Source organism: Clupea harengus, chromosome 2 (genome assembly GCF_900700415.2).
Source record: "Clupea harengus chromosome 2, Ch_v2.0.2, whole genome shotgun sequence".
NCBI classification, from domain to species: Eukaryota; Metazoa; Chordata; class Actinopteri; order Clupeiformes; family Clupeidae; genus Clupea; species Clupea harengus.
Window position 1 is genome coordinate 15,743,001 of NC_045153.1, and position 25,146 is coordinate 15,768,146.

The window sequence follows — 25,146 nt, forward strand, 5'->3', positions numbered from 1 at the left end:
TGTCCTACTGGTACGTAATCACTCTCCCAATAGAGCTTTACAATAGACTGCAACAGGTTTTCTTGTGATATTGTGTGGATTTTATTTTCATTAATCCTCCCTTTAATTCTAAAAAGTTTTGCAGTTCCTGCAGTCGAGAAATATCTGAGGTTACAACTGCCATATTTCACGATTGGGATGGTGTTTCTTGGCGGTGTTAGATTGACACCAGATACAGCGCTTTGCCAAAAAAAAAGCTCTATTTTGGTCTCATATGACATAAAAACCTTTCCCCATATCTAAGGCAACCTCCAAACATGCTTTAATGTGGTTCTAAAGCAATGGTTTTTTTGCCCCCCTCAAATAGAGTCCAGTTTTATGGATAGTTCTTAAGACTGAAATCCTTCACCTGTACCCTAATGGCAGCCACTACATTTTGGAGATTTTTTGGGGTGAGGTGTGGACAGTGAAGGTGTCCATCACCAGTCAATATCTTCTGCGGATGCTTGGTTTGTGGGACAGGCTTTTCTAAACAACATCTGGGTGGTGTGATGCAACTTCCACTTCATCCATATGGATCCAGTGGTGCTCAATTAGACATCAAAACACTTGCATACTGTTTTTTTCCTCACTTAAGCATTTTAATAACCTTGTCTCTGTAGGCTTCATTCTCTCTTAATTCCCCAGAAGGTATAAGCCAACTCAGTGGCACCTCTGTATCATTTGTGAATAACTTGTCATCTGCCTTAATCTGGAACTCAAAAGCACAGGGGTGTGAATACTTATGCTTAATACAAATAATGTATTTTGCCTTAAAAATATACTAGCACATAAATGTTAACAATAACATTAATAACTTTTGGAACTTGTGAAAACATTGGTGATTTTCTGGGGGAGTGAATTATTTTCCAAACCACGATATGTGTATTATACTTTATTTTATAGATTACACATTGCACATGCTGAAACAAACACCGTGGTAACATAATCTCAAGAATACACAATGATTTTTAACTTTACCTACCTAAGAGTTACAAAAAAGCAGCAAAAACTACAGTTGATTATCTGGAGGTACAGAAACACTTATATAACAAATAACAAACTGCTGAAATGTCAGTTTGGATTGCGCCCGTCTTGAAAACAACCTAATAGACCATAGATAGATGGTTGCTGAAACATCTTATAAACTTTTTTCATGTTCTAATCTGAAATATTTATTAGTTTTTTTGACATTCAAATAGTGTTTCACAGAAAAGGCACTTTTAGCAAGATAAAATGGAAAAAAAACAGACCAAATATATAAAGTCTTTGATACACATTTGTCCCTTTGCTAATTTTATCTGAAAGTGATCAAATACTCAGGATATGCTTGAATGTCATTGAAGACCACAAAAATGGATGGTGCATTGGGGTTTTCGGTTACAGTATCATAGAGGTCGGTGCTGTTGGGATTTTTGGCCGGGGGGACAATCATTCCTTGGATTCCCTTTGTGAAGTCGCCTGTGAGGACTCGACACAGGTACATGTACTTTTGTCCCTGAGAGTCAGGAACTGAGTAGGTGCCGTGCGCAGAGTACTTTGCATTGACTGCAAAGTAGGTTCCGTTACCATAGAAAGCAGCTGCAACAGATGATGGCACAAACTTAATACCGCATTGGAGGGTAGGCAGAAGTCTTTTACAGCAACTGTGTGTTTGAAGCATATATGTTGTACATGTTTAATCCCCAATAAAGTTCTTACAGGAACATTCCCAATTTCCCAATCCAATCATGCCAACATCTAGTTCACCCCTTAGCTAATGTTTTGCATGAAGACCAAAAGATGTATTTACCATTTTTGCCCGCATAGCTGCGGTTAAACCCATTGTTGTTGATGTGGTCTATGGAATCCTGTCTGGTTCCATGAAACAGTTTCCTCTCATTGTTCTGGTGGCCATTTTTAACTTCCATGGCTTGCTTTTTGATCTCATAGTTCCTCCACAGGTATTGGTTTTGGACTCTCTCAATCTGAAAAGCAAAATATATTACACACTCACATTTAGAGACTATTGATTTTGTAGAGATGATCCGCTAAATAACTCATACTTTGACAAACATTTCAGTACAAATATGTGAGAAAGCCTTACAGTTTAAATTCTGAAATTGAAGACAAGAACCATTGAAATGTGATTTATATAGTAAAATGCATACTTTCAAAATGGCATTATGACAAGAGGCACGGAAATGTTTCTGAACATCAAGATATTCTTGGCTGTCATTTTTCAGGGGAAACACTTGGCAATGTTTCTGGGCGGTCATGCCATCCCAGTGACCAGGAAAACTGGCATCACCTTGAAAATTGGAAAGAAGCATATAGAGGACATTGGTGATACTGTGCAGTGTGCCACTATACTGTACACTGGACATTCTATCATATAATATCCCATTCTGTTTCCCTGTGTGTAGAAAATTAGATGATTCATTACCATTAACTTTCTTGCATGAATAACAAAAAATCATGACAGATAAGTAGGCATCACTGTGATGACAATGTTTTGACAGAGCTTAATACTACCCCTTAAATACATATATACTGTAGCTGAGTCGAGTGTGTAAATGTGGGGATAAAACAAAGTATAATATCTAAAACTTGTTAAAAGAAATATTACCTCCTAATTTATCTCTGCGCCTCAATTTGACCTGGTTCCCTTGGATGTCCACAGCTGGCCCATCTGGTAGAGTGACTGTAAACACTTGGCCTTGAATGATGACTTCCATCTGTCTCTGCCCTTTCTCCTTGCCTTGCTCAAGACTGAAGTTAGTCTCAGGATCAAAGGCTTGGTATTGATCTTGAAGACTGTACTCCCACTGCACCAGGTTGCTAGTGAGTTCTGTCTGCCTCTTGACGCTCTCCCTCTCCCGGCTCTTCCTCAGGATAGTCTGCACCTCTCTGGAGGCCACCAGCACATCTCTGCTGAGGCCCTCGATGGTCAGGCTGGCATCAACTGCATCCACCGTGCCCTGTGATTTGGGGGACAGGGTCATCTTCACATCATACTTGTCCTGAAGGTCTTGGATGATCTGTAGGTCGCTGCTGGGCAAACTCAGAAGCATCTCGTCTGAGATGGGGTCTGTGTACTGGTCTTTGGCGATCAGGTCATCAATCCATTTCTTGACTTGGTCGACGCTGTCTTGTGACTCCCCACAGATGTGGAAAAAGACTGGGTCCAACACTTTGGATTTGATGACACTTCTCTGTGGTTTAACATCTTTGACCAGTGATCCGGTGAAGAATGAGTTGAGTTTTGCTGTAGGAACAGATGGTACAATTTCATGTTTTTCTGAGTGGATTGGGGGTGCAACACAAGTAAGATGGTGATGTTTTTTTTCTTTCTTTTTTTTTTATGCAACACGAAAACTTCAAACGTGCTTTGAGAAGATAAGATACTGCAGTAAGAAGTCATGATCTCCATAATGAATGCAATATTTGTTTTGTGTCACAATACTGACTACTTACTAACCGAGAGTGAGGTCATGCCGGGAAATATCAAACTTCGGCCTCAGTTTGATATTTCCCGGCATGACCGAACGGTCGAGGTTATTAAGTTATTACGCAATTCCGTATCGCCAGCCGAGGCCCTTGAGCGGGCGATATGCGGGAGGCATGACTACGCATTAGCCAATCAGAACGTTCATACTATCGTTGCCATATAATAAATCACAATTCATTGCCAATATATCACAACCACTGGACATGATTGTGGAACATTTAAGCATAAAAAGTATAAAAAGACATCATACACATCATCATGGACATGGTGCCCTTTTTTTCTGGCTTGCTTGTGCCTTCTTCTTCTGGCTCGCCTGTACCCGCTCTTTCCTGCATGCTTTTGTGAAAGTTTGCCAGCATTGGGGCCTGGAAGATAACTATGCGGACCAGCTGTAAGGATGACACGGACATCCTCCCCACCACATCTACCACTGCATCCAGCATGGCATCTGCCACCAGTCCTGGAGCCACATTGCCTCGACCTATTCCAGAAACAAACAAACAAACAAACAAAAAATACTGGTAAGTGACAATAGAGATGTATTTGTTTTTTGAAATAGTCTAAGGATCTGGTTGAGAGCCTTTGATATAGAGGGGTAATTTGTCCTCATTTCAAAATTTTCAGCCTTCTTTTATGTCCTTATAAGAGACGACTGATGCTGTATAATAACATATTAAGTCAACATCCTGTTCTTCTTCCTTAAATTTCCCCCTGTTATAGGAGATCAGCAGTAATGGTATTCAGTGCATACCTGTGCCAAGAGCTGGGAAGGAGATGGATCTCATGTTGTTCTGAATGCACATTGAGATTGCGTCACCAACAATCTTTCGTATAATCTTAGGCTGGGTCTGCCCATGCAGATGAAGAATCTTCTTACACTTCAGATTACCAGGCTGGGTCATTATCATTGCTGCACCTGGTTGCCGTCCTGTCAAAGTCACACATGCCACAGCTGAATTCACATGTTTGTCCGATATCAAAACTGATGTAGAAGGAATCTTTGTGACAACGAGGTGTAGTGTGACATGTTCTCCACTAGGGGGCGGTTACTCACCGTGTAGCTGGCATTCTAACAACACAGTTGGACCAGCAGCATCAAGAATGGCTTTTGAGACACCTGTGATTCAGAATGGAAAATTCAATCATGTGTTTATTTCTGGTTCAGTTCAAGATCATCGGAATGTATTCTTTGAGACATTACCATTACGAAAAAAGAAAAAAAAAAAGCTTAAAAAACAAGGAGAACATACAGTATATCAACAAATAGCAAACCTTAGTAAACAGTGAAACGTGCCTACCTGAATTCAGGTTAAAAGTATCATTGGAAGAATTAACAATTACGTCAGTATTCTCTTTAGTAATATCGCCAGTGGTAATCTGGAGAACAACTTCCTCCACTGTTGTTTGATACAGCCCTGAACTTGGGGATGTGATCTTGGAGAATGGACCTGTCAAACATCATGTAAACTATTCAATATACACTGAATGCTCCTCTCTCTAAGCACAAATAACTAAACATAAGAGAACGCAAATGAGCTCAAATGATTTTGGTGAGATTGTGAAAGACATAGGCTTGGAGAAATATCAGATGTCCATCAATAAGATTATGATGACACTGACTCTCATAAAGATTAAAGCATCAAAACAGAACTGTACCTCTTCTCTGGGAGGACGCAGACTGGTCTGAGAATCTTTGGTTGAATTCATCTGTAAAGGCCTGTAATAGACACACAATATAGGACAATTTTCATTAACTCAAACTTAACTCAACACACAAATACATATTCTCACTGTCCAATGTCAGACAGTGACTGAAGTCATATCTAACCCTCATGTTCTGTTTCCGATCAAAAATGACCACTTTGAAACTTGACCGGAACCACAAAAAGTGTAACCATGTTGCGAACACACCACAACACAGCACAAGGTTTGTGCTGTTCAATTATAACAGCTTTACAGTGACCCATCCTTCACCATGACAGAATTTTATTTTGGCTTCCTACCTTTGTAGTGTCGGTGTCGCTAGGGTGGAGGATGAATACCACCTCTTGCACGTTCCTTGATCCTCTTTTCTGGCTGAATTTGAGGACAGTGTCCAGCATGAGGCTGGCCACCTCAGTCCTGGGGAAGCGCAGGTTTCCGGTGCCGATGGCAGGGAAGGTCAAAGAGCTCTGCTCGTGCTGCTCTGCCTGTGCTAAGCAGTTAGCCACAATCTTGCCCATAACCTGTGAATTGTTACACAATTATCCCAATCACAATTAGTTATGAAATGTTGAATATGCACAGTTCTTCTTTTCCACTATAATCTAACAGACATTTTATTTGTGGCTGCCATGATTGGTAAACTGTAACTGATCTTCCAGCAGGCTTATCTATTTTGACCTCAGAGGAACTGTCTATCTCATAAATAGAGTCAGAATGAAAAGTACCCTCTTTGCATTGCCTTGACCTCCGTCCCACTCCGGGGCAACAACATGGAACACCATCTTGCTTCTCAGATTGCAGCCCTCTGTTACAATGACGGCTCCTTCAGTGGCAGGAGATGCTGGCTGTTGATCAACCAGAATCTGAAGCTCTGGTCCGGCTGCTCTGAAGAGGGCATTAGAAACAGCCCCCTGATCAAGCCTCAAACGAGGGCCCACCGTGTTCACCACCACATCCGTCTGCAGAGACAGACATCGACATATATTACAATGTTGCACCTGTTACGTACCTGTTTCATCATGATTCAGCACCTGAGCAGGTAACTTACTGTAGTATCCTGTATCTGTCCTTTCAACAGTGCGATGATCAGTCCCTCTTTTGTCTTCACACTATGGGCCGTGTTGCTAGTATGAGCGCGTCTTTGGTCTTGGTTTTGTCCTAGGCTTTGAGTTGTGTTGACTTGGGCTCTATCTTGCGGCTGGGGTTGTACAGGTCTGCTAAACATTTTTCTCACAGCAGCCACCATGGCCTGAACGGTCTTGTCGTCCTTGTTGACCAGATGTATTTTTTTAAGCAAGCAGTCACCGTACATGTCTTCACAGTGCTCCTTTATTGCCCCGACGATGGTGTCGGCGCAGATGTCCAGTGGGAATCCGAATACACCTGAGCTTATGGCAGGAATTGCTAAGGAGTGGTACTTATAGGTCTCTGCCACTGTCAAGCACCCTTTTACAGCCCTTTTCAACAAGCCAACAGCTCTTTGAGGATTGTCACTGCTAAACCTGGGTCCAACCGCGTGTATTATGTGTTCACACTGGAGCTGCCCGCAAGCTGCCGTGACAACTACCTCCCCCGTGGCCAGATGCCCTCGGCTGGAGATGATCTCGTCACACAACTCCTGGAGCTGAGGACCAGCAGCCTCGAGAAGCGCTGCCGCCAGACCCCCGTCGTGCTGAAGGGTCTCGTTAGCAGCATTGACGACAGCATCCGCTCTGAAGCGGGACATGTCGGCCTTGAAGACGTTGATCTCCACACCATCAGGGGTTTGCAAGTGATAGACGGGCTTGCTCTCTCTTCCTGAGGCGTTTTCCTGGGCTGTGTCTACCTCATCCGCCAGCTGGACTAAGCAGCCCCATTTGGAGATTGCTGTTCCCACGTACAGAGTCTCTTTGTCCAAGAATGACTTCTTTGCTCCTGGTTTGGCCACTCTGAGAACATCATGATGGACAGATGAGATCAGATCTTTCATCGTCTGCAAACACTCTGTGACACGGACTCTGGGTCCACACAGTGAAACAGAATCCTCCCTGAAATCAATTTTGATGTCATCTTTGGTCATCTCTTTCCACACATCTCCTTTCTGTTCACGAATAAATTTGATGAGGATCTTTCTGCCCGTCTCGGTCCTGGTGACGGAGGAGTTGTCATGTACAAAATCGTGTAACTGTTTCTGTATGGCATCAACTGCCTCAACAAAGCCAGAGACGACAACTAGTGTACCGTCAGTGTGCACTGTGACTCTGCTTTCTGATTGATTGAAGGATGTTTGCAAACTATTCACTAACTGCTGCCACTCTGACATTCTGAGTACATTAGAATCGTCTACTTCAATGCAGCTGTGGGTCAAAAGCTTTTCTAGTTGTGCCTCTCCAGCCCGGAGAGTCTCCTCGGTTTTGGCCAGGAGGTTAACTCTGTTCCCCTGAATTTCTAGGGCAGCGCTGATTTCTTGAGACATGAATAACTGTTCATTTAGCTCTTCCTGGTCTCCTTCACACAAGAACCGTATGATGCTATCATCGAGATCTACTAGTTTTCCATTCCTGGAAAAAGCCAACGCCTCCTCTAAGAAGCAAGCCTTCACTGACAAAATCTCATTTTGAAGTCCATAAAATTCTATGTTTTGACTTGACTTGTTGTATGTGAACTTAAGCTCTGGGAAGTCATTCATGATTTTCTGATGCAAGCCAACATGCTCAAGGAGGTGGTACATGGAAAACGCCAAAGGGACGTCTACATTTTGGCTATTTAATTCCCTTTCAGCCTTTTTAGTAATTTTCTCGACAATCATCTTCAAATCACCAAGGTTATCAACACTCTCATGGAGACCTGCGATAATCATACGTTTCTGAGTCTGATCCAGGACCAGTGACACATCCTTCTGCTGAACGGCTTCCTTAATCGCCAATTCTGACTCTGTCCACGCTACAGCTGGCACATGCAGTTGAAGGCACTTGAACCTTGAGAGCAACTCTTTAAATCCAGAAGCAGCATTGTCTCTCCAGGAACGAATGAGCTTGGCTGTTATTTTTTTCTGCTGGAGCAAGGATGGTGAGGGACTGATCCTCGCGGGCTGAAGCTGGAGATCTACTTCAGAGAAAAGCTTGGTCATCTCATTGCGGATCAGTGCACTACACTTAGGGTTTTCTTGGAGGCACTTCTGCAAAACAGAGTCAATGTCCTCTGTAAAGGCATCAGGAAGTTTCCAGGTGGGCCTGTCTTTTCCATACAGCGCCATTCTCAATGACTCGTAGTACGGAAACACTTTAAAAGGGTGCCCCGAAATAACATGCTGTCTTTTGAGAACTCTCGCCACAGCTGCAAAGATAAATATGCACATTTAATACAATAGCCTTCATCATTAAGTCTCTGAAATTTTTCCTTATCTCAACGTAGATAGGATTAGAAAAATGTATAATTTGGTCTAAAATAGAAATCCATTCTAGAGCTTAATTAATAACAAATAGATTCCTGAAATGAACCATAATGGCTTTTCACAAAATGGCTTTTATAGCTACCAATTCAGTCTATAACACTTTACACTTTTTGACAAGTATTATATTGTATTTACATTCTGCCATGGCACAACATGACTGACACAATCACATCATAAAAAGTTATCCATATACAGACAATGGTATAACTTTTTAAATCTTTGCATCTTTTTTTGAGAAATACCTACCGACGGGATCACTAAAGGTGACAATGGCTGCTTGTTCCTCCTCCAGAATTTCAACATCTTCTTTTACATCTCCATCTTTTTGAAAGTAAAGCTGTAGGTGGTCAGATGTGAGGTCATTGATGTCTTCAGCTTTTACTTTCACTGGAACCTCAAGGAGCCTTACAGTTAAATTCTTCATGCTGAACATCTTGTTTGATGGGCATATTTTGACGAAATGCCTTGCATCTATAACATGTTACAGATAAGAATATGACCAGACAAGGTAAGCCATAATCATTTACAGTTGAATGCACCAAAGTACATTATTATGGTTACTTTACAGACTGAGAAAGTAACTAAAAAACTTGAGAAAATGATTGGCAAATAGAAAATGCTTTAGTTAATCACTAAGTTCTCCACTTACTTCCTGCGTTATCAAACTTCACTACAGCACAGCTGATCTCAGGTAGGATCTCCACAGTGAAGGAGCAGGGCGAGGGAAGGTGACCTCTGAGAATGTTCTCCACCAGCATCTCCAGAAACTCCAGCTTCTGTCCCTCTGCATTCCCCAGGACGGCAGCCAGAGAGTCCTCAGGACCCTCCTCTGGTTCCGTCTCCTCCTCCCCTGGCTGGTTCGGAGGCTCCTCGCCAAGGAGGGGGATCTCATCCTCACCTGTTCTCACAATTTGATGTCATGGTAAACATAAATAAATTCCCACACCACACAGTTTACTATTTGGTCATTTGGATTTCAGAGTGACAGACATTTCATTAAAGGAATCATGACAAGTCATAACATAAAAAGTAACCAGTCTTTCTATTTAACAACTGTGCTGATCTGTTGTACATTTCTAAACATAGATTTAGAATTATTTAAAATGTTATGTCCATACGTGAATTTTTATTTTATTTTTGAAACAAAGAGTAACATTTAAAATGTGCCTCTGTACTACTCAGTTATGGCCTACTGTAACATTTTTGTATTCATATCATATGATATTTATTGTATCATTTATCACAGCATGTGTCACATTCTCTTTTAAGGATTATCTGGTGACGTTTGCCTGTGTCTTAGAAAAAAGACAAAATCATTTTGTTGAAAGTAACATTTGTATTGTGATATGTTCACTAGAGTCCTCGTTACACTATTAAGAAAGACAAAACCCATGTCTGAGTAGAAGTCAGACCTACTGACCTATAGCGCTTCTTTGCTTAGGGCCTAACATGGTGAATGTGTTGGTGCCATCTTTCCTCTTATGATGGCTGTACGCTGAGCACGTTTTACAAACAACTGTTGTTAAGTTTTACATACATGCAAACATAAATTGAAATGAAATAGTATAGCCAAATCAAAGGGAACAAACAGTGCCAAACCTTAATACTTAATACCTATAATATGATGTCTGCTGCAGAGTTTTTTGGTGTTCTTCTTCTTGTTTTTATTCACTCATACAATTAGTCCTAAATGAATGCTGAGGGAACCTGTCAATGTGTAGTATCCTGATATTGCAGCCTCTCTCTCTTTTCAGGAGAAATTTCACATTTACTGCATTCTTAACACGTAGGTCAATATATTGTAATGATACTGCCTTTAAATTGCTACCAAATCATCACATGCTCTTTTTATTTTGTATTTTTTTATGCGCAACCAGGAAACTGACTGCCATGTACTACCCTTACATTTTACACAGCCAGTTCTCACGCTATAATGACAATATACTTTTACGTTAGGTTTTACGTTCGCTCAGTCATGGACGCTCAGTCATGGACACATGTTTTCTAAACCATTTATATTATTTTGTGAACTGCCCCACTCACCTGCTATTTCTGAACTGTCGACACTCAGTGATTCCTGGAAATAAATATGCAAACAGAGAACATTAATCGATGATATACACCGTGTATTCAATGTAATGTTGTCTTTTCCCGTGTTTCGAAGCCTTCGCACCCACCTCAATCTCAGCCTCGGGGTGCAGTCGTACCGACAAACTCAAGACATTCTGACCAAGCTTTAGTGCGTGTGGACATTTCCCTAGAACATGTTGCCTTACTGTTCGGAGGGAAATGTTGACACAGGCATCAGCATAATGTATTTCAAATCATTGACAGTAGTTGTACTAGGCCTGTGATGTTACTTCCACAACACAACAACTTACCTAGTTCTGTTTTAAACCACACGATCGCTCGCTGGCCGTCAGAAACATCATGTTGCACACAGCAGTCGCCACCGTTAGATTTTTTGCTTTGGAAATAAATGGTTAGCTTATTCTTCAGGTTGGGCAGACATGGATTCCACTGGCCTTCCACGAGTAGAGGGAAAGAAAAGTTATCGTCCATGTTCTCTGCGAGACTAAAAGCACAAGCTGAGCAACTGGCTCTAGGTTTCACTCATAAGTTTCACTTTTCATTCGCTGGAATTGGTAAGGGTTGGTAAACATGACATTGCAAATAGACCAAGGCCTTATCTATGTGTAACCTTTCCGGAATACGGAAGTTTCCAGTTCATAGTTGGAAACATTTTTACTTTCGATTTTAGGAAAGTCCAGACAGACGAAGTGCTTTCAGTGCTCACCAGTGAAAACCTTAACGCTGAAAGGTAAGATGTTGTTTGTTTGTTTTTGCTTTACTCTTTTGTTACTGCATGGCTGTTGCAAACACGCTCGTATCTGGTAAATGCTCTACATGTTGCTATGCCGTCCACAGTTCAAATATCTTTTCCCTACTAAACCCCTGCGCAGTTGTGGAATTGGTGCACGATGTGGAGATCTGGGGCCTCGTTTATGAAACTATGCGAAGGATTCACCTCAAAAAGTGGCATACGGACGAAACACAGAAAGTGCTAAAAATTATTCTGATTTATAACACAGTCCGTCGATAAACGAAGACAACGAACTCGCCATTTAGCGAGCGTCTTGTCCCACCCTTCTAACGCCCATACTTGCTTATAAATAGTCGGTGCGACGCCCCTAACATTCATCCAAACTGACTGTATGGATAAAATGACGGAGTTAATAGTAATACGATTTTTTTTGTGTAACATAAGCTGTTCATTGAAAGTAAAAAGTATTGAAAGTATTTGTTTCCATAGGTACCTTGTGTTCTCACAAGGTGCGTCAATACAACGAGACCTCCTAACATGTCTGGCATAACGCGGCTAACCTGACCTGTCAGCCAATTCCCTTTGTCTTTCCCTAGGTTTGTCAGGACTTCAAATGGGACAGCCACGGCTTGGTTTCTATAGGTGCTTCTCTGTAAAGCTGTCCCACAACAGCACAGAGGTCCAAGAAAGCTCTTGGTAATCGGAACCCTCTCTGAAAATTCGCAATTCGAATTCTTCCATTCGCCAGATCCCGATTTTAACTGTTTCAATATATTTGAGGGGTTCAGAGATCTCCGTCTTCATTTATTATCCTAAATCATGTTTTTTGTGTTTATTTATTTTACACAATGGTTTCAATTTCAAATCGTTTCTCGAGTTTCATTCTTCTGCCGTCGGAGTCGTAGTTTCTAATGTCTCTTGTTGATGTGCGTAGGCATGGGTCACAGTGTTCGTGGAGGTCTGCACATTCAAACCTAAAGTTTGTATTTTGTGAATCCCAAAGTTTGCTTAGCAAGTGGTGCACGCCTTCTTTTGTGCCTACGTAGCGTTTATGAATGAGGCCACTGATCTTTAAGCACATTCTTTTGATGGGGGGGGGGGATTTCAAATACGAGGTGAAGTGGCAAACCTGGGTAAATGAACTAAATTGTAAGTGGTAGACCTCGAAGAGCCATAGAAGAGCCACTGGTTTAATTCTCCTAGCAAAAACAAGGAGGGGGTTTACCACTTACTCTGAGTTAACCTAACTTAGAATATCCCCTCAGCATGCCCTTAAGAATAGACCTGATATAGTTAGGTAAGGATGGAGAGGCAGATGTGTGACTGACTGACTGAGTGTGTGTCTGTGTATGTTCTGACAGGTGCATGTTTGTCAATATATTGTATGTTTGAGATTACATTTGTTTTCAGGTTATTATCTAGTGTTTCTTCACCATGGAGATGATTGTACTACAAAAAGAGGAGGCCCAAATTGTAGCACAATGTGGACAAGCCTTCAACACAGCTGTGTACAGCAAATTTGGTTGCAGTGCTATATTACATGGAATGGACATCAGCACTGCTAATAAGTCGAATGTCACTCCAGTGGAGAGGTACTCCATTCGTCTTCGCAGAGGCCTTAGGGTAGCGGTGTGGAAAAATGACCTCACAATCCATGAAGTGGATGCTGTGGTGAATGCTGCCAATGAAGATCTCCAGCATTATGGAGGTCTTGCTGCCGCCCTTGTCCAAGCTGGTGGTCAAGTTATTCAGCAAGAGAGTGACAAGATTACAAAATATAACTATAAGGTGTCGACAGGAGAAGCTGTAGTCACATCCGCTGGACGTCTACCATGCAAAAGGATCATCCATGCTGTAGGTCCACGAGTGCGCCTATATGCTGCTGCCTGGGAAATTGAGGATGCTTCCAAATTGTTGGAAAAAGCTATTGACAGCATCCTTAGAAAAGCGGAGGGAGAAAATCTGAAGTCAGTTGCTATTCCAGCTCTTAGTTCTGGCATTTTTAATTTTCCTTTGAAACGCTGTGCTGATATCATTGTGAAAAAACTGAAAAAATATGACGAATATGGCATTGGAAGAAATCCGATACCAGAAGTCCATTTGGTAAACCATGATGATCTTACTGTGTCTGAAATGGTGAGAGCCTGTAATGAGATCCTTGGCACTCCTACTCACCCTGCTCCTACTCCCAAAACCTACTCTGGGGCAGTTAGGGCATCAGGGAGTTCACATCTTTCTCCTGTGAAACTGAGCAAAGTGACACTGCACATCGAGAAAGGACACATTGAAAAGCAAGAGGTAAGAAATATGTTTGAAAGAAAACAGAGTTTTTAATTTGTAAAGATGAATTACTGATTACTGATTACTGATTACGAATAACTCGGAGTATTACTCCTCTGAATGGAACATTTTGCTTCTTGCTCACCAATTTAAATATAATATATTGTAGTCAAACATTTGATTTTTTTCTTCTGGCCAGACATCTGTCACTGTGAATACCACCGATCAAAAATTGGATTTGTCAAATGGTGCAGTGACCAATGCCATCTTAATGAAAGCTGGCAAAAAACTTCAGGAGGAAGTTTCAACACACCGTGGGAAATGCAATTTGGGTGATGTACTGAAAACTAGAGGATACGGCCTGTCTTCCAAGTTTGTGTATCATGTACTTTGTGCATACAAAAAACCAGGGACCAAGGCAGAACAGGTGTGTGATATACAGTATAATCTTCTGCTGAAACCTTACTCAGTGACATATAATACTACTAATACTAAAACATATTCAATCCTTAGACATTCATTTTAATTATGGGTTTTGATTGAGGTTAATAAATGTAATTATTTTTAAATGCAATTAGCTGTATGTTGCAGTGATTCTGCATTATCATTCTAAAATCAATGTCCCTCCATTATAGTATTGTGCTGTAACTCTCTCATTACTCCTCTTGAATGTCGTCCCTATAACAGATGCTTGGTGATGTTGTCTCAAAGTGCTTGCACATGGCAGTGAAAGACAACTGTTTTTCAATTGCCTTTCCTGCCATTGGAACTGGAATGTTGGGGTTCAGTAAAAGTGAGGTGGCCCATATCATGACAAAAGCAGTTCAAGTTTTTTCCAGTTCATACAGGGGAAACTGCATGGATGTACACTTTGTGATATACCCTTCAGATGAGGACACATTCCAGGTACTTATTTATACCATCTTTGTAGTTGTTTTTGTAGTTCACACAGGTCTGGAATTTGGTTGTAATACTTCAGTTTAGTTTTTTTTTTATCAAAATAAAGTGGAAGCTGTGATCAACCATTATAACGCTGGACAACACAGCTTATTTTAAACTAGCAGGGTCCTCTCTCAACCAGTGATGCATTTCTCTTGTAGGCGTTTGCAAACCAACATGCATCTCTGCAGCAATCAAGTCTTTATGCCGGCACTTACACAGGCTCCAATGGTATGCAAAGCAGAAAAAAAACATTATGTCATATTTATACTAAGGACTCTTAATTGAGATGGATTAGTGAACCCTTAAAGACAAATCAGTATTTCCAGTAACAATTGAATACTATCTTTTGAATGTGTAGTACCCCAGTAATAAAACCAAAGTAATTAAAGATACTGCAGATATCTCAGATCTTGTCTGCTGTTTTACAAAACTCTAAAAGCTTTCCCTCAATCTCAACATATCTTCAGAATCTTCAACATATAAGGAAGAGGACAACACACCCACTCCTTGTATTGAGCTCCGGGCTAGTTTTCCTGAGGCGCAGCGTGCTGCCAAGAGATGGATAAATGACATTTTGAACATAGCGAACAGAGCCTCTACTGACTACAGCATCAGAAATAATCATGTCCTACATTTTGGCCTGCAAGAACATGAGGAGCTGCTGTCCCTTCAAACCAAATTCAAGGTGGGGTTCCAGGTGTTCTTCACCGATGGCCAGGCTGGCATCAAAATCAAAGGGTCCCCTTCAGATGTGGCATCTGCAGTGCTTGAGGTGGAGGCCATGTGTTGTCAGGTACAGGAGACTTATGCGCAAGCTGAGGAAGCTGCGATGCTGTATTCCCTTGTGCGCTGGAGATGCAAGTATTGCCCCCAGCTGGAAAACCCAGAAACCAATGCTGTCCTGGAAACGGCCTATCTTGCAGGCAGTGGGAGTAAAGTAATTGATTCTGACATCAGGGTCGACTTCACATTGAAGGAGGTGCAGACCAAGCAGCCAGAGGAGAGATACAAAATTGAAAGAATTTGTAAGTCATGTTTGTGTCCCGTGCCACTATTAATATATTTTATAGCATTAGCATTTTAATAATAATAATAATAATATATATAGCATTAATATATAATATATAGCAGTTTAATACTTCCTCTATCAGTTGCATCACTTGACAGTCTTGTGTACTTCACCTCTTGTTTGTAGGTTTTTTCAAGCACTACTCACCTGGACCACGATCATCTACAAAATCATACTTTGAGCGAAAGCTTCAGGACTATAGTAGAGATCAGTGGAAGTTTCAGGAGGCTGGACTTCGCGTTGTTCGGGTAAATATGAAGCTGTATAGATGTTACATTTTTACACGTGTGTAAAGTTCACACTGCATTTACTGTGTACACAATATAATAGATATTTTATACATTTTTAATGCTGGTTGCTGAGTGGCACTAATGGAATGTGGTTTTGGTGTTTGTCAGGAGGAAAGAGTTGAGAACCAGGCCCTGAAGCAGCTCTTTGAGTTGAACAAAAAACGCATCTCGGGTGGACCGAGCGTCCATTACCAGCGTGTGCCAGCACAATTTTGCCAGCTGGTCAGCTGGGTGGGCTTTCAGAGAGAGTATGCCCCACCCGACGGTAAATACGCCATCTTAATCCTTCAATAATAGATTCTGAAGTAATGCTGAAAGATGCTGACAGTTGGCTTAGCACATGATCACACACACAGCTAGGACAGACAGGATTTTCCAGTCTGTCAGAATCTACACTGGCATTGTTTACCTTCTCAATGCTGGCCTGAGATCAGGATTCTATTTGACACAAAAGTATCCATTTAGTTGTACTGGAGCATTCTCCAATTTCATTAGAATTACACTGCAGTTTTACTGCACATTGCACTGATGTCAGGGCTGATGAATGTTCTTCTTTGCATTGATGTCATTGTGCCTCCTGTTCCCTTCAGATCAAGCATTTGGGGAGGGGATCTACTTCAGTGGCAGTGTCAAATCAGCCATGAGTTTGTGGAAAGGAATGGAGGAAGAGGAGTTTGTGTACATAATTGAGGCTGAAGTTCTTACTGGCAAGGAAACCGCAGGATCACCAGGTTTAATCGTTCCACCAGCAACCAGGGACCACCTGATCCATTATGACAGTGTAAAAGGAGGCACAGATACGTTCGTGATCTTTAATGGCCTACAGGCCCTGCCACTGTCCATTTACACTTGCAGCAGAAAAAAATGAAGACAAGAATGATGGCCCAGAGTATGAGATAACATCTCATGGTGAGGTCTCTGGTATTATTTTAACCACATGATGAATGCTGGGCATTATATATTAATGAAGATGAATGCCTGAATTACATTAGTTCCTTTTCTATTTACATTACAAAGACTTACAATATGGGGCTGTATACATTTGAAGGGATTGCTTTTCTTCTCATATACCACTGTGACTATTTTCTTTTCCCTTGTCATAGTCTGGTGTTCCTGGGATGTGTATCCGTGCAGGTGTTATCTATTTTATACTGCACATTTTGTTAAGCAGTAGAATGCCAAGCTGCTGAAAATAGTGACTTTACTCAGAAGAGCTGTTTGTTTGCAAAGGGTTATGGGAAGTATTCTTGTAGCAACAAGGGTGTCAATTTCTGTTGATGTGTCGTTCTGAATTCAGTACACTAATCCTGTAATAAAGCTAATCATTAATATTGTTTTGATTGATTATTTGTTTACTCCGTTTCATTTCCCAAGAGCATCAAAGTATCTGAAAGGGAGTGTTGGGTTGAAGGAGTAATCTGATATAAAACTGAATGCAAACAAATCAAATATTTTATTATAAAATACATTTACAGTTCTACACTGATTGTTGCACACATCTTTGTAACAATGGATAATAATAAATATAAACAATCATATGTATTATGTATTTTATACTGCACATTTTGTTTAGCAGTATTATGCCAAGAGGCTGAAAATAGTGCCTTTACTCTGAAGTTTTGTTTGTTTGCAAAGGGTTATGGAAAGTATTATTATAGAGACAAAGGTGTCAATTTCTGTTGATGTGTGGGTCTGAATTCAGTACACTAATCCTGTAATAAAGCTAATCATTAATATTGTTTTGATTGATTATCATTTCCCAAGAGAATCAAAGAATCTGAAAGGGGGTGATACAAAACTGAAAACAAACAAATCAAATATTTTATCATACAATACATTTACAGTCGTACACTGATTGTAGCACATATCTTTGTAACAATAAGTATTAGATAATAATACAAATAACAATCATTTGATATAAAATAAACTAAATCTATTTTAGGGCCTTAAGACAATACAGGAATGTCTACTCCATTACCCAACAACCCAATGCCCGGTAGTTAACCACCAGGCCACAATATACAACCTCAGCTTCAATATATGAATATCTCTGGGTAAATTACAAAAAATAACCATGTATGTGTTTGATAATCACAGTAAAATGACAAACAAAATAAAAATATGTTGGCTGGTTTGTTTCTAGATTATTTTCACACAGTAACATGATACCTCTGACTATGTTCACATTTAAAATACTCCTACTGTGATCCCAACGTGCAAAAGTCACAATGTTTTCGATTGCTGAGCCAACAAGTCTCGAGAGAAAAAAAACAAATGTCTTGATAACTGTTTTACAAGCACGAGAAAGGTTAGTTTCATATTGTGTTGGCTAACAGCACTGTTTTAATCAGAGACCCTGCCAAAAAAAACGAATCAGTCAACATGGTCCATGTTTATGTGACGATAAACCAAGTATTTGGTATAACACTGTCAAGGACTATGGCTTTGCAGCTGCACTGTGAATCAGAGGCTCTGTATGTTTGTGTGTGCATGTGTGCAGCTAAACACACAAGAAGTACAGTGGGAATGTCACATATCCCTCCATTATAAAATGGCTGTACTCCACTGTTACAGCATCTCAAAATGAGAAAGGTCAGCCACTTTATATGACACAAAGTCATCATCAGGAGAGGGTGAAGAAAAAAAAAAACTTCATTACTCATTTCCAGTCTACTCACACTACTCGAAGATACTACCAGTGTATAAAATACCACTGTATAACTGAATAGATGAAAGGACAAGACTGGCACATTGTTGAAGTTTTAACTAGTAAACACTGAAACCTCGGGCTGTGTAAATGTCTCTTAGCACGGTTTTCAAACAAAACGAAAAACACAGTGACATCGAAGTGCACTTCCTAAAAAAATTCCTAAAGTGTTGCTGCTGTTATTGCCTTACTCTTTGTCTTCACAACCAACTAAGATGACTGTTCATACAAGGCTGCCTACAATCAGACCAGTGTAAATGTGATTCATGCTGGTGATTAGGACTGCACAGAATATACGTGGAGCCTATATTCCTGTTTGTGGTATTTGTGTGCCTGGAGACCTTGAGATGCTGGACCTGTAAAACTTGTCGCTTGTAAGGCTCATCGTTGTCATGAACAGCCAATTCTCTCTCTCTTTCACTTTCATTCAAAACCTGTATAACTTCTCTGTCTCTCTGTCCGTCTGTCTATTTGTCTGTCTGTCCCTCCCTCCCTCGTCACACATGCCGTTTAGTCAGTGCATTCGGCCACCTCGTTGCCATCCACTAAAAGCGTGTGGATGATGCCATCTCTTCTTTTCCCACTGCTGACAGCCTTGATGCAACAGTCATGGTCGGCCAGGGTAAAATGTGTCTCTGTGCCATCTTCCACAAACTCACCCTGTGTGAGGGAGAGAGAGGGTAGAGACAGAGAGAGGCTGTGTGGGATAGTGTGCAAGGCTTCAAGAAACAAGCATCTGGTTGATGTTTTTTATTAACCATAGTGTGTGTGTGTGTTTGTAGTTATGGGCTGATACTTACAGCTGTTTCCATCTTTTGTCCATTACTCCAGATGTCCATGGTATCTTTCTCTGTGAAGTGTTAAGAAGATCCCAACAGTTACAAATCAAGAAGGTCTAAAATTGGTCAACTTGTGTGGAAATCACTGCATCAAAAGGTCATTCATCCCATCTCTTCCTGTGCTACCATTTGTCCCATGGAATGCAACACACTGTGTAATAAGCAATACCATTCTAAATATAACAAGTCAACAGTTATAAGAGGAAGAGCGGTGTCTTGACTGTCATGCCTGGCAGAAAGACCCTTCTTCAGTGGGTGTTTGATGAATACAGCGGTGTATGGTTTGGTTTCCACATATTTTTTTCTATACGTGTGTAATTCTCAATGACAAAAAAAGTCACAGTGTGGACTATGATTAATCCCCCAAGTCATTGACTATGAGTCATACGTTGCAACAGACCTGCTAAACCTGTGATTATATAAAAAATCTATAAAATTACGCAACATCAAACATCAAAGTTTGATAGTAGTAAAAAAGCACAGGAGTGTTAAACTTTACAATGCACAGTTGCAGATGTCTACAGTCAATCCCAGAGTACAAATGTGTGGAAAGTCCCATGTTGGTTACAGAAAGAATTCCTTCTGTACCAGATAGGCTAATGGCAGTGGGGCACCCAGTAAAAAAAACAATTGCAATCCTATAAACAAACAACCAATATCAAAAAGGTTTAGGGATTCATGTTCCCGTGGTCTCTGGGAGGGGTTGCTTTTGAATGCCTGTGTATAAGATAAGGCATGTCTGCAATCAGCCACAGAGTACAAAGGTGTGCTACATGGTGGCTACATAAAAAGATACATTCTTTCCTCACCAGATACAGCCACTGGGCCACCCAGTTTTAGCAAATATGCAATTTCAATATATTTTTTAGATTCATGTTCCTGTGGTCCCTTGGGGTGCCTGTTGAATACCTGTGAAATGTGTTTTTTTTTCATCAAACACTTTTGGGTATCATGTATTTCTGTATACATCAGATTATTGCCTTTTTCTTCCCAGCCAGCATGTACAGCTGGATGTGACTGAATCAGCTGTGGCTCCAAGAACCTTGGTTTTATTTTCAGTGGCTTTACAGAAGGCAATATGATGTGAGGTCAATCAGTCAAGGTGCTTGACAGGTGCTGACTGCATGCAGATGGTGAGCTGTAAGCAGATTAAGAGATCAGAGGCCTTTAAATTTGCTGACAGGCTCAATGCTTAAGCATGACATTACAGGCTGCCAGTGAACCTGTTATCACCCAGAGCAAAGCTTAGCTCCGTTTCCATTTTGGCCACAAACACGTCGCTTTTGTTTTTGTTTGTACTGCGCTGTGTTCACTCTTTTGTGTATTTTATGAAAAGGTTAAAAGTCTTACCCAGGACAACCCTGCAGTCCGTACCATCCAGGTTGAGTAACCAGGTGCTCGTCATCTTTGAGCGATTCTCCATGTACTTCTTCAAGCTCTTTCCATTAATCTCAAGCGTGTACTCGTAGGCAAAACCGCTCACCGCATCAATATTTATGGTGGCCTTAGTCTCTGAGTTTCCTACATAAAATGTCTCCTTGCCAACCAGTTTGAACATCCAGTCCCGCCTCAGAACTTCCTGTAGAACGCACAAACACAACCAAAGAGGGTAAAGGTATGAACATTTTACTACCCTCACACATATGATTCTATTGTGCTCAAGTACACAGCTCTCTATTAAGGTAGTATTTATTTAAATATAGGCACACTGGGTCCACATAATTAGTCGGCATACTTTGGGTCTATGATTAAATGAAGCATTATCAACAAATGGAATAGACAGTCACTCTTTGATATCGCCCGGGCGAAGCAGGTATACTTTGAGGTTGATAAATAGTTACCTTCCCATCAATGCAGACTACCCGCTTCCCAGTGGTTGTGCCATGCTCAAACTCGATCCTGTGGACTCCATCACTCAGAGCAACCTCCCACACGCCCACCAGGTCGTTAGACATCCTGGCCCGATGTAAAGCCGCACCAGTATTTCAACCTCTGAACACAAGTACCTGCAAGACATAGTAAAATTGACGATTTCTCAAGGCCCATTACATTAGCTGCCCATACGGACCTATATATGTGTGTGTGTGTCTAACGTTAATAGTAGCTGTTTTGCTTTAACCACGCCGCTTTGTGACGGTTGTGCAGATAAACCTGAGTTAAAATTGAATTTGATTAACTAGCCAACATACCTAGTTATCCTAGCGATGGATGTTTGTTGGTTGCCATATGTTTTCAGTTAACGATGGTTGGCTCCTAGTTCGCCATGGCTTATAAACTGATTGCAGTTGGCAAGCGAAGTCCACAAGAGCAAACAGCAAGCGACGACAAGCTGATTACATACTTTTCTCACGGGATTGCTAGGGTTACGAAGCATTAACCTAGCCAATTATACCTAGCTAACTAGCTAGCATAAGTAACGTTAGCTAGCATCAGTAGGCTGTGATGTTAGCTAGCAGGCTAACTCCAATGAACATAGGGCAACGATATCCAATAAAGTTATATCGATATATAACTGGGCTAATCATTTTGTTAAGTTATAAATAATAATGTATTTTAAATCATCTGCACTGTACTTAACTTAACGTTAGCCAAGTTATTGTCTGGATAGTTACCAAGCATAACATATGCGGATGCTAACGACAACTCTGTTATCGTTAGCTATGGCATCATGATACATAGCAAGCTAACTAGCATTTCTTACCTGCACTCACAAAAAAAGAAAAGACAAAGTTGATTCTTCTTCAACTTCGTTGTCCTATCTGGTAAAGTGCACTTTCGATGGAAGGAGGGGGTTAGCGGGACTGAGCCTATGAATGGAAGCAAGGTTGATATGGCTAGCTAGTTGATCAAATTAAAAACAACTGATTGGTCGCTATGGAAACGAAAGAGGTTCTTCTTCTCGGGTGGCTTATTGGTGGGTTGTTAACCCACTCAACACACACTGACACTTAGGGGTTTGGAAAATTAGTAAGGAGGCGTCTGGCATTTTATCCTGTACGTTAAGTGCCTACATTTGGATTGTTTTTGGTGGGCTGTAATCGTGTCTCATTTTCATAGTATCAAATATATATATACATCATTATTTGTCCTCAGGTCACTCTCCCAATATGTGTTGAGCTGTTGTAAAGATTCCCTCTATCACCTTTCAACCATTTTTTTTTTTTTTTACATCTTTGCTACATCTCTAGTTGGCCATTTTAGCTTCTCACACCATTTTATCTTGGGCTACTCTATTTAAACCTGGCCTACTCAGATTTCACCAATAGGGCTGGTGCAGATGTTGCTGTAGGCCAGTGATTCAGGAGTTCCGTTTTTGTCTTATTTGTGGCCTGCTGTTATGTCTCCTGCCATGAAAGTTATTGGTGCACTTGCCATGAATGTCATTTTGCCTTTGTTTACTGACAGGCTACAGTTGCAGCATGGATAAGCTACTGGATGCAGAATTTCAAAGCATCCCACAGCCTGCAGCAGCTCACTACCAAGTTCAGCCCTCTTGTGGAAGTGGAAGTAAATTAACATATAAAGATACCTAAATTAATATGATACGGTGATATGACATGTAATGAGTAAGTGCACTTAGGTGCCTTCATGCTTCCATGCATGCATGCTTGGATTGTGCATTTTAGAGTAAAGGAGAAAGCCCTATTAATGCTGAGTTATTCTCAGGATGTCTCTTTAAGACTGCGCATGTGGGTTATCTGTGTACTTTGTACTCCATGGCTGCCATGATTATGATACAGGGAATGTAAATCCAACGTGGCAAGTTGTGGATCAACCAAAGAACCAATTCCGATATGGAATCTGTTGACTTCTTTATTTAATTGCAAAAGGTGGGGAATGGCTTTGGATGCTGATAAAGATGGTTAGTATACTGTTTTAATAAGTCTTTTATATTATGCTTTATATTATCAGTATTATTGCTTTCAGTATGCTGTTATTGTAGATATTCTACACTTGAACACCCCTACAGTCATTGATAACTTAGCAAATAGTCAACGATTGAGTCCAATTCTGTTAGTGTTTTGTCAAAGTGCTTTTCCTACAGGGTGAATTATATCCTTGTTTCTGAAAGTAGTGCTATTGACAGTGTGACGATAAAAGCACATCTGTGTGTACATCTCAGAACATTCACTGTCACAACTGTATTGCCTTTATTTTTTACAGGTCAATGTTTGCCTCTGAAAGAGCTAAGGATTATTCTCCTGGGATGGAACCAGTTAGAAAACAGATTAGTTGGCAATGCCATACTCGGCCATGAAGCATTTGACACAGAGAGAGACACAGAGATGTGTATAGGGAAACAGGGCATCAGCGCAGATGGAACTCAGCTCACTGTAGTGAGCACACCGCAGAACTGGCTTCACTATGCTGTCCACGACCCCGCTTTTGTTGAGCACCGAATGGCCACAAGTGCATCGATGTGTCAACCAGGGCCTCATGTCTTCCTTGTGGTCGTCCCCGTGGATTCACTGCCAGGGAAAGAGCGCACCCTAGAGGCTGCTCTCATTCTACTGAGTGACATTCTGTGGCAATACTCTATGGTTGTGTTGACAGGTCTGGAAAAACAAACAGCGTTGACAATACAAAATATGGAATATGAGTGTCTTCAAAGCATTTTTGAAAAGTGTGGGCACAGATACCACTGTCTAAACACAAGCCAGCTGCCTCATGACAGTGGCACTCAAGCTATGGACCTGCTGAAGAGCATGATGGCAATGGGAGCCAGCAACCAGTGTCAGACTGGTGAAAACTTCCTCTGTACCGACAGCATGTTGAAGGAGGCTGAGAGGAGGATTATGCTGATTAATGAAAAGGCAAAAGATAGAATCTTAACAGCGCAAAAAGAATATCAGACACACAAACTTTTACAGGCTGGTAAGATGTTATATTTAATAGCTCTTTCATTCTAATGCTGTCAAATCACTTTAATACATTCTGGGTGTAGTATAATATCATATTTTCTTACTCCAAGAATACAAATGTGCAGAATACTGTTTATGTAGTTGCATGTGTTCAAATCCAGGTTCAATTTCAGATGCACACCTCAATTTTAAAAGATCTGTTTTGACTTTTGAGATGTGAACATCTGTTTTACTAGGTAGTCCAAGTCGACAAACAGCACTGAGGGTTGTGATGGTCGGTGCCAGACTGGTAGGGAAGAGCACGGCAGGAAACGTCATACTTGGTCAAGAAGTCTTTCAATCTGGACATCCCACTCTGTGCTGTGTAGAGACGGAGGGGGATGCAATGGGGAGAAACATCTCATTGGTAGACACTCCAGGTTGGCACGGGAGAGGCTGCTCAATAGATACATCAGAAGAAGCCAGCCTACAGATTGCACAAAGCACCTATTTCGGTGATGCGGAACCAAATGCATTTCTTGTGGTCATCCGCTGCGATGAGACATTTACAGAGGCCGATAAACGTCTACTGCAAGAGCACCTGAACCTGTGGGGCAGAGATGTGTGGCGAAGGAGCATCGCCCTGTTCACCTGGGGTGATCGGCTTGGAGATACAACCGTGGAGCAGCACATCGAGAGGTGGCCAGCC

At 41.1% G+C, this 25,146-nt stretch overlaps 4 protein-coding genes across 7 annotated transcripts in view; 2 read left to right on the top strand and 2 right to left on the bottom strand.

Annotated features, from left to right (window-relative positions):
- Positions 1 to 880: 880 nt before the first annotated feature.
- On the bottom strand, positions 881 to 11,286 carry parp14rs1 (poly(ADP-ribose) polymerase family member 14-related sequence 1). The gene is made up of 17 exons (XM_012837233.2): positions 11,027 to 11,286; positions 10,823 to 10,920; positions 10,689 to 10,722; positions 9,295 to 9,543; positions 8,892 to 9,116; positions 6,261 to 8,527; positions 5,938 to 6,171; positions 5,512 to 5,733; positions 5,165 to 5,225; positions 4,807 to 4,956; positions 4,563 to 4,625; positions 4,260 to 4,436; positions 3,759 to 3,989; positions 2,627 to 3,265; positions 2,169 to 2,308; positions 1,811 to 1,985; positions 881 to 1,599 (listed from the first exon to the last, which is right to left on the bottom strand). Exons 1-17 carry the CDS (start codon positions 11,205 to 11,207, stop codon positions 1,316 to 1,318), a joined length of 5,430 nt encoding a protein of 1,809 aa, XP_012692687.2. The 5' UTR covers positions 11,208 to 11,286; the 3' UTR covers positions 881 to 1,315.
- Positions 11,203 to 17,384, top strand: parp9 (poly(ADP-ribose) polymerase family member 9). 2 transcript variants are annotated; one of them, XM_031584472.1, is made up of 10 exons: positions 11,203 to 11,290; positions 11,407 to 11,466; positions 12,880 to 13,767; positions 13,949 to 14,176; positions 14,437 to 14,655; positions 14,850 to 14,919; positions 15,159 to 15,716; positions 15,887 to 16,008; positions 16,159 to 16,315; positions 16,641 to 17,384. In XM_031584472.1, exons 3-10 carry the CDS (start codon positions 12,904 to 12,906, stop codon positions 16,916 to 16,918), a joined length of 2,496 nt encoding a protein of 831 aa, XP_031440332.1. In that variant the 5' UTR covers positions 11,203 to 11,290; positions 11,407 to 11,466; positions 12,880 to 12,903; the 3' UTR covers positions 16,919 to 17,384. The 2 variants fall into 2 exon arrangements, with proteins under 2 accessions (XP_031440332.1, XP_012692659.2); XM_012837205.2 differs by lacking the exon at positions 11,203 to 11,290 and having other exon boundaries at positions 11,380 to 11,466.
- A 100-nt stretch (positions 17,385 to 17,484) lies between these two features.
- faima (Fas apoptotic inhibitory molecule a) lies at positions 17,485 to 22,446 on the bottom strand. 3 transcript variants are annotated; one of them, XM_031584489.2, is made up of 6 exons: positions 22,298 to 22,446; positions 21,786 to 21,871; positions 21,438 to 21,602; positions 20,947 to 21,175; positions 19,558 to 19,607; positions 17,485 to 19,417 (listed from the first exon to the last, which is right to left on the bottom strand). In XM_031584489.2, exons 3-6 carry the CDS (start codon positions 21,549 to 21,551, stop codon positions 19,268 to 19,270), a joined length of 543 nt encoding a protein of 180 aa, XP_031440349.1. In that variant the 5' UTR covers positions 21,552 to 21,602; positions 21,786 to 21,871; positions 22,298 to 22,446; the 3' UTR covers positions 17,485 to 19,267. The 3 variants fall into 3 exon arrangements, with proteins under 3 accessions (XP_031440349.1, XP_031440350.1, XP_031440343.1); XM_031584490.2 differs by lacking the exon at positions 21,786 to 21,871 and having other exon boundaries at positions 22,308 to 22,446; XM_031584483.2 differs by lacking the exon at positions 21,786 to 21,871 and having other exon boundaries at positions 22,298 to 22,445.
- A 182-nt stretch (positions 22,447 to 22,628) lies between these two features.
- The window catches only part of LOC105900890 (GTPase IMAP family member 8-like), a 4,706-nt gene continuing 2,188 nt past the window's right edge, over positions 22,629 to 25,146 (top strand). The window contains exons 1-3 of the mRNA XM_012828270.3: positions 22,629 to 23,458; positions 23,761 to 24,471; positions 24,695 to 25,146. The exon at positions 24,695 to 25,146 is cut by the window's right edge and continues 784 nt beyond it. Coding sequence (XP_012683724.2) covers positions 23,434 to 23,458; positions 23,761 to 24,471; positions 24,695 to 25,146 — 1,188 coding nt within the window. The 5' untranslated portion in view covers positions 22,629 to 23,433. The remainder of the gene's footprint in view (positions 23,459 to 23,760; positions 24,472 to 24,694) is intronic.